The sequence below is a fragment of the Oncorhynchus tshawytscha genome, linkage group LG05, assembly GCF_018296145.1.
Source record: "Oncorhynchus tshawytscha isolate Ot180627B linkage group LG05, Otsh_v2.0, whole genome shotgun sequence".
Classification (NCBI taxonomy): Eukaryota; Metazoa; Chordata; class Actinopteri; order Salmoniformes; family Salmonidae; genus Oncorhynchus; species Oncorhynchus tshawytscha.
In genome coordinates, this window is record NC_056433.1 from 16280114 (window position 1) to 16293115 (window position 13002).

The following is a 13002-nucleotide window of genomic DNA, read 5'->3' on the forward strand; positions in this document are numbered from 1 at the left end:
CAGTCCACCAATTAGGCCTTTATGGTAGTGGCCAGACAGAAGCCACTCCTCAGTAAAAGGCACAACTGCCCTCTTGGAGTTTGGCAAAAGGCACCTAAAGGACTCTCAGACCATGAGAAACAAGATTCTCTGGTCTGATGAAGCCAATATTGAACTCTTTGGCCTGAATGCCAAGCGTCACGTCTGGAGGAAACCTGGCACCATCCCTACGGTGAAGCGTGGGGTTTTTTCAGCGGCAGGGACTGGGAGACTAGTCAGGATCAAGGGAAAGATGAACAGAGCAAAGTAGAGAGAGATCCTTGATGAAAACCTGCTCCAGACTGCTCAGAACCTCATACTGGGGAGAAGGTTCACCTTCCACCAGGACAACAACACTAAGCACAAAGCCAAGAGAATGCAGGAGTGGTTTTGGGACAAGTCTCTGAATGTCCTTGAGTGGCCCAGCCAGAGCCTGGACTTGAACCCGATCAAACATCTCCGGAGAGACCTGAAAATAGCTTTGCAGTGACGCTCCCCATCCAACCTATCAGAGCTTAAGAGGATCTGGAGAGAACGGGAGAAACTCCCCAAATACAGGCGTGCCAAGCTTTTAGCGTCATACCCAAGAAAACTCTAGGCTGTGATCGCGGCCAAAGGTGCGTCAACAAAGTACTGAGTAAAGTACTGAGTAGAGACTTATGTATAATGTGATGGATAAGAGCTTCTGCTAAATGACCAAAATGTTAACGTCTTTCTTCCTCTGCCGTTGTGACGACATGATCATAACCAGACATAGGCTAGCACCAACATTCCTCTATAGTCTACACCATGGGTCCCCAACTGGAGGCCCGTGGGCCGAATATGGCCGGCGCGTGGTTTATTTTGGCCCCACAAGTTTTCGGAGTAAAATATTTTCATTATTGGACAAAGAAAAACACCAGGAAATCAGCTAATAATGTTCCGGCCCCCTGACAACCCGCTCAAGAAAAAAAAGAAAAAAAACTTGACCTTGGCTAAATCTAGTTGATGAGCCCTGGTCTATACACTGGTTGTATCAACATTGTTCTACGTCATTTCAATACGTAAAGCAATTAACATTGTTTATTCAGTTTAGTTTAGTTTAAAGGATACACCATAACGAATGTCATCCACGCAGCAGGTGGCCATCCCATCACCTCTGACCACAAAACACCTGCCGTCATTTTCTGTTCGATTTCAGACGATTCTACATGTTGAATCACCACCGTTCGTCGCCACACAACAGGTGATCTACTTCACACAGCCAACGTTCGTTACGGTTTGTCCTGTACTTAAAATATAAATTTAAACACATACAAAAAGGACAAATGACACTTCATTATGAGGCATATTTAAGCATCCTCAGAATAAATAAATAAATAAATATTGATCCCATGAAACAGAAACCATTATGACAGGACAAATCAACCCCCTGAGGACATGGAGACAACATTTTACATCTAACAGGATGTATTGAAGAACATGTGAGCCCAGGAGCTGCAGTCACTCCTTCTTCTTGGGGAAACCTGCACAAACCAGCTCATATATGACATGCGCAGATCCTGCAATGAAATGTAAGACATTACTACTAATTAAATAAAGTGTTATTACAAAAAGGTACTGAGCAATTTAATGTGGTAATGTACAACCAGACTAAACCAAGATCTTATGTCTACATGGATTAGTTTGCCATGGAGTCCATCTGTACTCACCCAGAATAGTGAGTGCCATTGTTGTTCTGTATTAGGATAGCATCGCTGACACCCCCTTTCAAATTAATTGGAATCTCATTGTCCTCCTGGTGAAGAAAAATATACCGTATTAAATTCATGTAATGCACAGCAACATACAGTACAAGCATCCTGCATCCTTTAAGCTCACCAAAGCTGTGGTGTACTCTTTCGGAGCATTGCCAATGAGGATTCACCCCAGTGTTATAACCGAAAGGCTCAGACAATGTTTCCATCTACACAAGGCCGGCACCCTATGTCTCACTGAGCCATAACTCTGGCGGACCTGCTCTGACTTGGAGCCAAGGCAAGGCCTAGGTACTTTTCAGCTTGCATTTACGTAGCAATGCCTAACTGTGAACTTTAACACCATCTCACAAAGCAAAGGTTGTTGATTCTGCTCATCACAAGTTAAGTGTCACACTCCTGCTAAACACAATAATACTAGAGCTGACATTAACATAAAACACTGGCGGCCCACTAGTGTGGGGGTAAGTCAAGGGAAAAGCATCATTTGAGTGGACAGTGACTTACTTGAATTGAGCTTTTCATCTCCTAGTAGAGCAAAAGGATTCAACAGTGCATCTCCAGAGAACTCTATCTGGGTGGTTGAGTGGTCATTAATGCCCACAAATGGACCATTCTAACCACAGAATGCAACAAGTACATTCCAGCAATCCAGCCATTACACTTTTAATGATTTACAGCAAGATATACACCAAGTTTTAGAAAGCATTTAAAAGCAACACAGTTTGCACAATCACTTATTGAAAAGCAGCCAATGATGAGGCAGTGGCATCACTCTCCCCTGATCAGTTGCCAGTGGTAATTAGAGTCAGACATGGGTTTCTCATCTATCTCACAACATTGACACCGTCCCAAATGGCACCCTTTTCCCTATTTAATGCACTACTCTAGACAAGGGCCCATAGTGCACTACTTTTGACCAGAGACCTATGTATGGAATAGGGTGTCATTTGGGACACATTATTTGACTGTTTTCAGTTTACACCCAGCATGCAAAGCATTAACATCAACCCAATGAGCTTCTGTCAATCAGATATACTTATCCGTCAACTATATGTAACTCAGGCTTCATTGGAGGGGAACTACAAGTGGACAGGTGGACATGTCACCAGTCATCAAAACATAAATATCACGTTGTCATTAAACTAAAAATCAAAGAGTAGATTTGAACGTCATATTTTAAGGACATTGCCTATTAAATCCGTCAGCCATATAAACCATGTCAATTACCTGGAAATGCTTCTGGTTCTGTGTGACCTTGTTCTCCAACTGCCTGCGGGAGCTTCTGCTCAGCGCCCGCCGCGAGACATGCTGGAGCGCCTGTCAAATTACGAAAAAGAAGCATACATTTCAAACCCATCGGCACTGTAGTTTTACAGATATATTTTAAGATCAGCGCTGGCTTGGAATATGCCGCTGTCTACCTGTGTATTTAACCAAGTTCATTTGCCATAAACACAAGTAAATAAATAAAACGTTTAGTAGATAACGTTAGCAAGCTTACTACCTGTAAGTTAAATGGCTAGCTAGTAGTAGCCACTACCTGTCATCCCATAACCGCTAAAGGCTAGTGACGCTACTCGTCACTAGCCTTTAAAAGAGTCATCCCGATTCCGTTAAATACAGATATTAACTGCAATCAAAACATGACTAAATCGATATCTTACTTGAATGTGTCGGTACATCTTTTCCCCACGTCAGTCGTCGTACAAGGACACGGTAACACCACGTTTCCGCTAGTTTCTTTGGAGGATTTACTGACGCGTCAGGAAAGGGGGCATACTGCCACATACTGGGCAGGAGTGTGAACTTGGAGAAAAACCAAGCCAACACCAGCTACTGTATTCTGGGCTATAAAAGTACTGCCAAAAGTGGCTCAAGATTCAAACATTATATTAAGTATACATTCACTTTTTCAATTTTGAAACATTTTTCCAACCATTTTCAAATAAAATTCTGGTTAACAACATGAGTTGTCCAGATATTATTTTATTTGTCAAGCAACAGGCGTATAATCTCCAGGTAACAGGTAACTCGTGCAAAACATATTTCACCTATTTGCAACAATCTTAGTAAGAAAATAAATAAGGATGTTTTTCCATAGAATAAAATTAATGCTAGACTGGTCCAAGGTATGTCTGTGTTCTTGCCTACTTATTTGTAATGCTAAACATGTTTTACATAATGAATTTGCAAGAATGCAGAAAGACTGGCACCCAGGCTACATGGAGCTTTGGTCCCTGAAAACCTTGAAATGTACTATTTTCATTTGTGTTATGTTACTTAAACTTGACTCTGCATATTTTAGGCAGCTGAACATAATTACTATTTATACTCTGAGAAAATAAGTTCTAAAGTACATTGAAAACATTGCAAGCCTTCCATAACGCTTGACCTGAAAATCTGTGCACATCCTTGTGCAATCTATAGAGACCTATCTGTAGCGTAAACAGACCAGAAATATGTTCCTCAAACTACTGTAATGTATGTAACAAGAACATACTTGTATGAATAAACAGCCTTGACTCAAAGCAATTCAACATTTAGCCTAATGGACTGTTCCAATTCGCTTGACCATATTCAAACATTATTTTAAATAATTTATTCATATAGAACTAATAAACATCTATGACAGACACACACATATTTCTGAATTAAAACGGTACTATCTGCACATTGATGTAGCGTCATTACATTTCAACTTACTGTCAATACAACATCTTGACAGAAAAACCTACGTTAACTGCATAGCTTTCTGACCATGAAAAATAAATATGAGTGAACTCTCCCCTGACGTCTTTGCACTTCCAATACTTGCACAGAACTTTTGACAAGCAGGCCATTCTTACACACAGTACACAAGCCAGACAAGAGACCACCAGTGCTTGTAATTAGCCACTGGTTACACCCATGCCTCTGCTAGCCAGCATGCAACATACATACAAGATGTCTTTAGTTAGGGATGTCAGCGGTGTTGTTGCGGCTGCCATATTTGTGGTGGATGATGAGGAGGACCACTCCCAGGAAGAAGCAGACAGAGCCCACAGTGATGTAAGCGATGCCCAAGAATGGGTTCTTGCCCCCCATCCAGGAAATGGTGCTCAGGATCACACGCTTCCGGCCTTCAAAGCTACGAACAGGATAGTCTAGGATCAACTCATTAAGGAAGACTCAACAAATGCTCAACTTCAGACCCATTTAACATGTAAGTTACAAAATAACTCTAGCAAGAAGGATCTTAAAAGTGAGTGGCTCCTGATCCGTGATTGGATCATTTATTTCTGAGGCTCAGACAGAAAAGATACAGTCATGGATCAGGAGCCACTGTGAGCCAATGTGGACTGGTATTATATAATTTGTAGTCTATATTAGTGGAAACAACCAAGAAAGCCAGTATTCGTCATCCCCCAGCTGGTGAAACCTATTGTTATTAGCAAGTGAAGGAATGGCCCCCTACTGAACACGGACCAACATTGACCTGGTCTGTCTGACCTATTATGACAATAACTGATTTGAACATTCCTATTACATCAGAACATAAGCTATCATTCCACAAACCCAAACTTCCTGTACAGCTGTATCATTTGAACAGCTGTCAGTGAAAGGATACTGTAGGTGACTTCCAGGGTGTAGTTGCCACGGGGAAGTGTCGGCGTCATGTTGTTCTTCTTTTGGATAATACGGTACAGCTTACGGAAAGTGGGGAGGGCAGCTGTACGCATCCACACAATGAAGTCCTCATTGATGAAGCCGTTATTCTCAGCGTCTGTGTCTAGTTCATAGACAGGCTTGCGCCAGTTGATCGGCTTGGTTGTACCTGGGTGAGGAAATGATAGTGAGAGTCCTAGGTAAAAGACAGTGAGATTCCTAGTAAAAAAAATGAGACTCATCTTCAATACTAACAATTCTGCTGAGTGCTTGCTCACCTTGAAAAGCACTTGTGAGGTTGGGGTTGCCTCCAGGATTCCTGAACTTCACATGCTTATCTGTCCACCAAGCGATCCCCTTCTTCATCAGAGGAATTTGGATTCTTGTGCCATTAGGGTCAATGTAATACAGATCCAAAGTGTCTGAGGAAAGAGATCATGAATAAACAGAGCTGCTCTTATTGCAACTCTAGTAATGCTGGTCTAAGAAGGACATAACGGTCTTACCATTAAACATGCTGTTGGCGATTGCACCACAAGGAGCAATTGGCATTTTTTCATTGCGAGCATAGGGCTCACACTCTTTACTGGGGGTCTGTGGACATTGCAAGCAGACATGTAACGTTAGATCATTGCACAGAACATCTTGCCAATTTGATGGAAATGTCAGATAACTAAAGATGTAAAATTGTTGATGATCAGTCAAAAGTCATTGCAGAGATTCAGGAATGCAGTGTGAAAACAGGTATCCTGTTTTAAAGGCATAATATGTACCATTAGAGAGGTGGTGTCACCATTCAGTTGACTGTCATCCCTGGACTTGACATAGCGCCGGTGATTTTGGTAGAAGTTGGACAGGCCATAATACATGAATACGTTGCTCTGTTGAGACAAAATTATATTCAGTTGGTAGGAATAGTAACCAGAAAAGGTTGGTAACCACTGACACAGTGTATAGGTTGCTATTTGAGAGGCAGACATCATGCTTCATACTTACTTCAAAGGGCTGTTCCAAAGAGAAGGGCAGTGCACAGGTGCATGGTCTTGTGCTGTTCCAACTAAAGCTCTGGGAGCAGTTGAAGCATGGGCTGGACATGTCAGTCCCAGTATAATCAATCTGTAATGACATGTGTACATCAAAACAGCATTTCCAAATGGCTGGAAATCTGTTGCCTAACATTATTTCAAATTTATTTATTTATTTAACAGGCAAGTCAGTTAAGAAAAATTCTTATTTACAATGATGGCCTACTAATCCACAAATGGTGCACCTGTGACCTGACATCAAATACAGTACATTAACAAGTAGATTCCGAGCCTACAGTTACGCTTGTTTACAGTGAGATGCACTGTGGTCTGAACACAATCATGGTTAGATTAAGACACTGTGGCCAATCAGCTCCTTTGTTATTCAATGTGACATGCCAATTCATAATGGCTGATATGGCTACTGCTAGCTAGCATGAAGACAAAATGGGCAGTTTTTCAATCTTCGATGTATCAGTTTGAATATAGGTACAATTTGGAATACAGTGGCACATCCCATCCCTGCATTGAGGTACATTGTGTCTTAATAGAACATGACTGGGTTCTGACGCAAGTGCAGCGAAGAGAGAACAAGCGTAAAGCGGTAGGGTCAGAATCTATTGGCTACAAATACATAAGCCATGGTCTAATTAAGCAATAAGGCACGAGGGGGTGTGGTATTTGGCAAATATAACAAACGCTAAGGGCTGTTCTTACACGCAATGCGGAGTGCCTGGATACAGCCAATAGCCGTGGTACTGTAAGCACAACCCCGAGGTGCCTTATTGCTATTATAAACTGCTTACAATTGTAATTAAACTAGTAAAAATAAAATGTCATACCCGTGCTATATGGTCTCATATACCACGGCATACAGCCAATCAGTATTCAGTTTCTAATGGCCTTTGTAGGACTTGTTTGTGTTTAGGCTATATTTTCTGTTGATACCGATCATCATGAGAAACAACATTGGTGGGAGTACATATACAAGCAAATAGTGATTGAGGCACATGGAAGTGGCGGGATCAGGCTTCCCCATACACCTGTCCCATCCTCCTCCCTAGTACTAAAGGTGCCCCTCCCTAGTGATACTGGTGCCCCCTTTCTCTTGGGCTTATTGAGTACAGTAGACAGCTAGCTAAGGATCCCGGATAGCACGGGCCTTACCTCGAACTCCTTGATGTTGTTGGACGTGACGTAGAGGCCGATACCAATGGGGATGAAGATGAGCCCGATAACGAAGAAAGCTGGAAGAACTGTGCCAGCTGTCAGGATGGGTTGCCAAGCAGGTAATCGTTGTTGTTTAAACGCTGTGTTATCGGGCTTTTTATTCTGGATGGTCCCACCACCAGGTACGGTGACGTGACCGTCTTCCTTCGCGTTGTAGCTCGACGCCATCATGGCTTCACTCAGAACGGTTCTGTTCTAAAATAAAACAACCAGTAGTAGCTATTATAGCGAGACTCCCTGAAGCTGAAGAAGCTAACAATTTAGCTGAGACAAGTATGATAATTCTCTGATACATAAGGTATAATTGTGGTCGCTTTCTATAGGTTATTTCGCAAGATAACTCATTTTAATGAAATATAGCTACCCCAGCGTTACGAACAGCCAAGTCAGGAAGTTTTTTTGGTTTGCTTTTGACCTACGTCATGACGTCATCAAATATGATGAACGTTTCACCAGTGACAAAACCTAATTTTCATTCATAATATCATTTTAATTCTAATTATTTTCTAATGTAATAAAATATGTTTTTGTTTTTCCCAGTAAATTGTTGTTGAACATTCTCGTGACCTGAATTGACCAAAACCACGTTCTTGATTTGTCTACTTGGAGATCAAATGATGAATCCTCATATAATGACAAACATCTGTTTGAATATTCAGATTTATTGAGGCAAATAAATAACCAGCTGATATAGCATACATGGGTCATCCTTGGACAACTGTGCCTGATTACCTGGATTGATATCATGAATTACCTTTTCAGGGCATATTATCTAGACTGTGTGCATGCTATAAAATGCACACAATGCTCTGTATGTTGTCCATAAAGTTCACCATATAGCCATGGTCAACTGATGGTGTCTGGTAGCATGTTTTTATCTGCTTTATAGTAATGCATAGCCTATTAATCCAATCCTAGTCTCTTAATAATACAAATCATTTGGTGGGTGCTTATATTTGTCCTATTTCACACATGTACACGTGTGTATTAATATGTATGTGTGAATTGGATTTGTGTTTTTTGCATATCCCAACTCTCCCTGAAACACCCTCGGAGAGTTGGATCAAGGCCAGGGTCTATTTTCACAGACGTAGTGCGCCATGAGTCTGGGAAACCGAGACTGATTCTAGCAAGTGATGATCTCATCATATAGGTCAGTCTACCATAGACAATGTTAGGGTAGGTGGTGTTTTTCTTATTTTTTGATATCTAAAATCATGCTTCTAAGAATTTTAAAAAACACAGTGCACTCCTGATCTGAATACAGATATGCATCTGTTGGTCACAGATACCTTTAAAAAACGGTGTGACCATCATTTGCCTCATGCAGCACGACACATCTCCTTCGCATAGAGTTGATCAGAATGTTGATTGTGGTCTGTGGAATGTTGTCCCACTCCTCTTCAATGGCTGTGCAAAGTTGCTGGATATTGGCGGGAACTGGAACATGCTGTCATACCCGTTACTTATGAGAATCCCATTGGTGACATGTCTGGTGAGTATACAGGCCATGGAAGAACTGGGACATTTTCAGCTTCCAGGAATTGTGTACAGATCCTTGCGACATGGGGTGGTAGACAACGATGCCATACACGCAGTCTGCCATCTGCCCAGTACAGTTGAAACCGGGATTCATCCGTGAAGAGCACACTTGCCCAGCGTGCCAGTGGCCATCGAAGGTGAGCATTTGCCCACTGAAGTCGGTTACAACGCTGAACTGCAGTCAGATCAAGTCCCTGGTGAGGACGACGAGCATGCAGATGAGACGGTTTCTGACAGTTTGTGCAGAAATTCTTCGGTTGTGCAAACCCAATATTTCATCAGCTGTCCGGGTGGCTTGTCTAAGACGATCCCGCAGGTGAAGAAGCTGGATGTGGAGGTCCTGGGCAGGCGTGGTTACATGTGGACTGTGGTTGTGAGGCCGATTGGACGCACTGCCAAATTCTCTAAAACGACATTGGAGGCGGCTTATAGTAGAGACACATAACATTAAATTCTCTAACAACAGCTCTGTTAGATGTTCCTGTAGTCAGCATTCCAACTGCATGCTCCCTCAACTTGAGACATCTGTGGCGTTGTGTTGTGTGACAAAACTGCACATTTTAGAGTGGCATGTTATTGTCCCCAGCACCAGGTGCACCTGTGTAATGATCATGCTGTTTAATCAGCTTCTTGATATGCCACACATATCAGGTGTATGGATTATCTTGGTGAAGGAGAGATATTCACTAACAGGGATGTAAACACATTAATGCACAACATTTGAGAGAAATAAGCTTTTTGTGCATATGGAACATTTCTGGGATCTTTTATTTCATTTCATGAAACATGGGACCAAAACATTACATGTTGCGTTCATATTTTTTGTTCAGTATATTTCCCCAATTGCACATCATCCTGTTAAATTGTTTCTCTAATTTGGTTTTATTCATCCATCTCTACACATAGTTATAATATAGTTTATGCAGCGTTTATAGTATATATCATGTTTAGCGTCTGTGTACATACTGTCTTCCCTTGACCAGCACAAAAACATCCTGTGGTGTTCTGCATTAGCATCGAATAACCCCCGTGATATGCAACTTTTCAGGGAAGTTAGGAACAAATATACACAGGCAGTTAGGAGCGCTAAAGCTAGCTTTTTCAAACAAAAATTTGCATCGTGTAGTACAAACTCAAAAAAGTTATGGGACACTGTAAAGTCCATGGTGAATAAGAGCACCTCCTCCCAGCTGCCCACTGCTCTCAGGCTAGGAAACACTGTTACAGCCGATAAATCCACTATAATTGAGAATTGCAATAAGCATTTCTCTACGGCTGGCCATGCTTTCCACCTGGCTCTCCTACCCCGGTCAACTGCCCGGCACTCTTCACAGAAACCCGCCCAAGCCCCCACTATTTCTCCTTCACCCATATCCAGATAGCTGATGTTCTGAAAGAGCTGCAAAATCTGGACCCCTACAAATCAGCCGGGCTAGACAATCTGGACCCTCTCTTTCTAAAATTATCTGCCAAGATTTTTGTAACCCCTATTACTAGCCTGTTCAACCTCTCTTTCGTATTGTCTGAGATTCCCAAAGATTAGAAAGCTGCCACGGTCATCCCCCTCTTCAAAGGGGGTGACACTCTAGACCCAAACTGCTACAGACTTACATCTATCCTACCCTGTCTTTCTAAGGTCTTCGAAAGCCAAGTTAACAAAAAGATTACCGACCATTTCGAATCCCACCGTACCTTCTCCGCTATGCAGTCTGGTTTTAGAGCTGGTTATGGGTGCACCTCAGCCACGTTCAAGGTCCTAAACGATATCATAACTGCCATCGATAAGAGACAATACTGTGCAGCTGTAGTCATTGACCTGGCCAAGGCTTTCGACTCTGTCAATCACCACATTCTTATTGGCAGACTCGACAGCCTTGGTTTCTCAAATGATTGCCTCGCCTGGTTTACCAACTACTTCTCTTACAGAGTTCAGTGTGTCAAATCGGAGGGCCTGTTGTCCGGACCTCTGGCAGTCTCTATGGGGGTGCCACAGGGTTCAATTCTCGGACCGACTCTTTTCTCTGCATACATCAATGATGTCGCTCTTGCTGCTGGTGATTCTCTGATCCACCTCTACGCAGACAACACCATTCTGTATACTTCTGGCCCTTCTTTGAACACTGTTTTAACTAACCTCCAGACGAGCTTCTATGCCATGCAACTCTCCTTCCGTGACCTCCAACTGCTCTTAAATGCAAGTCAAACTAAATGCATGCTATTCAATCGATCACTGCCCGCACCTGCCCGCCCGTCCAGCATCACTACTCTAGACGGCTCTGACTTAGAATACGTGGACATCTTCAAATACCTAGGTGTCAGGTTAGACTGTAAACTCTCCTTCCAGACTCACATTAAGCATCTCCAATCCAAAATTAACTCTAGAATCGGCTTCCTATATCGCAACAAAGCATCCTTCACTCATGCTGCCAAACATACCCTCATAAACTGACCATCCTACCGATCCTCGACTTTGGCGATGTCATCTATAAAATAGCCTCCAACACTCTACTCAACAAATTGGATGCAGTCTATCACAGTGCCACCCATTTTGTCACCAAAGCCCCATTTACTACCCACCACTGCAACCTGTACGCTCTCATTGGCTGGCCCTCGCTTCATACTCGTCGCCAAACCCACTGGCTACAGGTTATGTACAAGTCTCTGCTAGGTAAAGCCCTGCCTTATCTCAGCTCACTGGTCACCATAGCAGCACCCACTCGTAGCACGCGCTCCAGCAGGTATATCTCACTGGTCACCCCCAAAGCCAATTCCTCCTTTGGTCGCCTTTTCTTCCAGTTCTCTGCTGTCAATGACTGGAACGAACTGCAAAAATCACTGAAGCTGGAGACTCATATCTCCCTCACTAGCTTTAAGCACCAGCTGTCAGAGCAGCTCACAGATCACTGCACCTGTACATAGCCAGTCTGTAAACAGCCCATCTATCTAACTCATGCCCATACTGTATTTATTTATTTATCTTGCTCCTTTGCACCCCAGTATCTCTACTTGCACATTCATCTTCTGCACATCTACCATTCCAGTGTTTAATTGCTATATTACTTCGCCACTATGGCCTATTTATTGCCTTACCTCCCTTATCTTACCTTGTTTGCACTCACTGTATTTAGACTTTTTGTTTTATTTTTTCTACTGTATTATTGACTGTATGTTTTGTTTATTCCATGTGTAACTCTGTGTTGTTGTATGAGTCGAATTGCTATGCTTTATCTTGGCAGTTGCTATGCTTTATCTTATCCAGGTCGCAGTTGCAAATGAGAACTTGTTCTCAACTAGCCTACCTGGTTAAATAAAATTGAAAAAATTCAATACTGTATGTGGATTGTGTAAATTCTGTGTCTGTATATTGGGGCGGCAGGTAGCCTAGTGGTTAGAGCGTTGGGCCAGTAACCGAAAAAATAAACGACAAAATCTGTCGTTCTGCCCCTGAACAAGGCAGTTAACCCACAGTTCGTAGGCCGTCATTGTAAATAGTAATTTGTTCTTAACTGACTTGCCTACTTAAATAAAGGTTAAATATACCTTTTTTTTTTCAAATGTGTATTTTTTTGTCTGTCTGTTTTTTTTACTCTCTGTAACTCTGTAGCAGCACCATTTCACAGAGTCAAATTCCTGTACATGGAAATGTATTTGGCGAATAAAGCTGATACTTCTTTAGCACTGCTGCGAATATGTATCACCACCATCACAATAAAATGTCTTCTAGACAAATAACTGACCCACTACCCTTCCTCTGGGATGTTAGTTTAGGCATTTTGGAGATTAACTTCTTACTCTTCTTTAGT

General features: G+C 42.3%; 1 protein-coding gene and 1 pseudogene across 2 annotated transcripts; both read right to left on the minus strand.

The window, feature by feature from the left end:
• Window positions 1-492: 492 nt before the first annotated feature.
• Window positions 493-3528, minus strand: LOC112250013 (annotated as a pseudogene).
• A 197-nt stretch (window positions 3529-3725) lies between these two features.
• On the minus strand, window positions 3726-8104 carry LOC112250012 (cell cycle control protein 50A). Of its 2 annotated transcripts, XM_024419808.1 has the most exons (8): window positions 8022-8104; window positions 7595-7852; window positions 6399-6518; window positions 6176-6283; window positions 5909-5996; window positions 5681-5824; window positions 5365-5571; window positions 3726-4900 (listed from the first exon to the last, which is right to left on the minus strand). In XM_024419808.1, exons 2-8 carry the CDS (start codon window positions 7826-7828, stop codon window positions 4707-4709), a joined length of 1095 nt encoding a protein of 364 aa, XP_024275576.1. In that variant the 5' UTR covers window positions 7829-7852; window positions 8022-8104; the 3' UTR covers window positions 3726-4706. The 2 variants fall into 2 exon arrangements, with proteins under 2 accessions (XP_024275576.1, XP_024275574.1); XM_024419806.1 differs by having other exon boundaries at window positions 7595-8076.
• Between the last annotated feature and the right edge of the window lie 4898 nt (window positions 8105-13002).

Excerpts from the sequence above, each read along its gene's own strand:
- LOC112250012 (XM_024419808.1), bottom strand. The coding sequence starts at position 7,828 with ATGATGGCGTCGAGCTACAACGCGAAGGAAGACGGTCACGTCACCGTA. Across the intron at positions 6,284-6,398 it reads CTTTGGAACAGCCCTTTGAA|AGCAACGTATTCATGTATTA; the intron begins GTAAGTATGAAG and ends TTGTCTCAACAG. Across the intron at positions 5,997-6,175 it reads GTGACACCACCTCTCTAATG|ACCCCCAGTAAAGAGTGTGA; the intron begins GTACATATTATG and ends CAATGTCCACAG.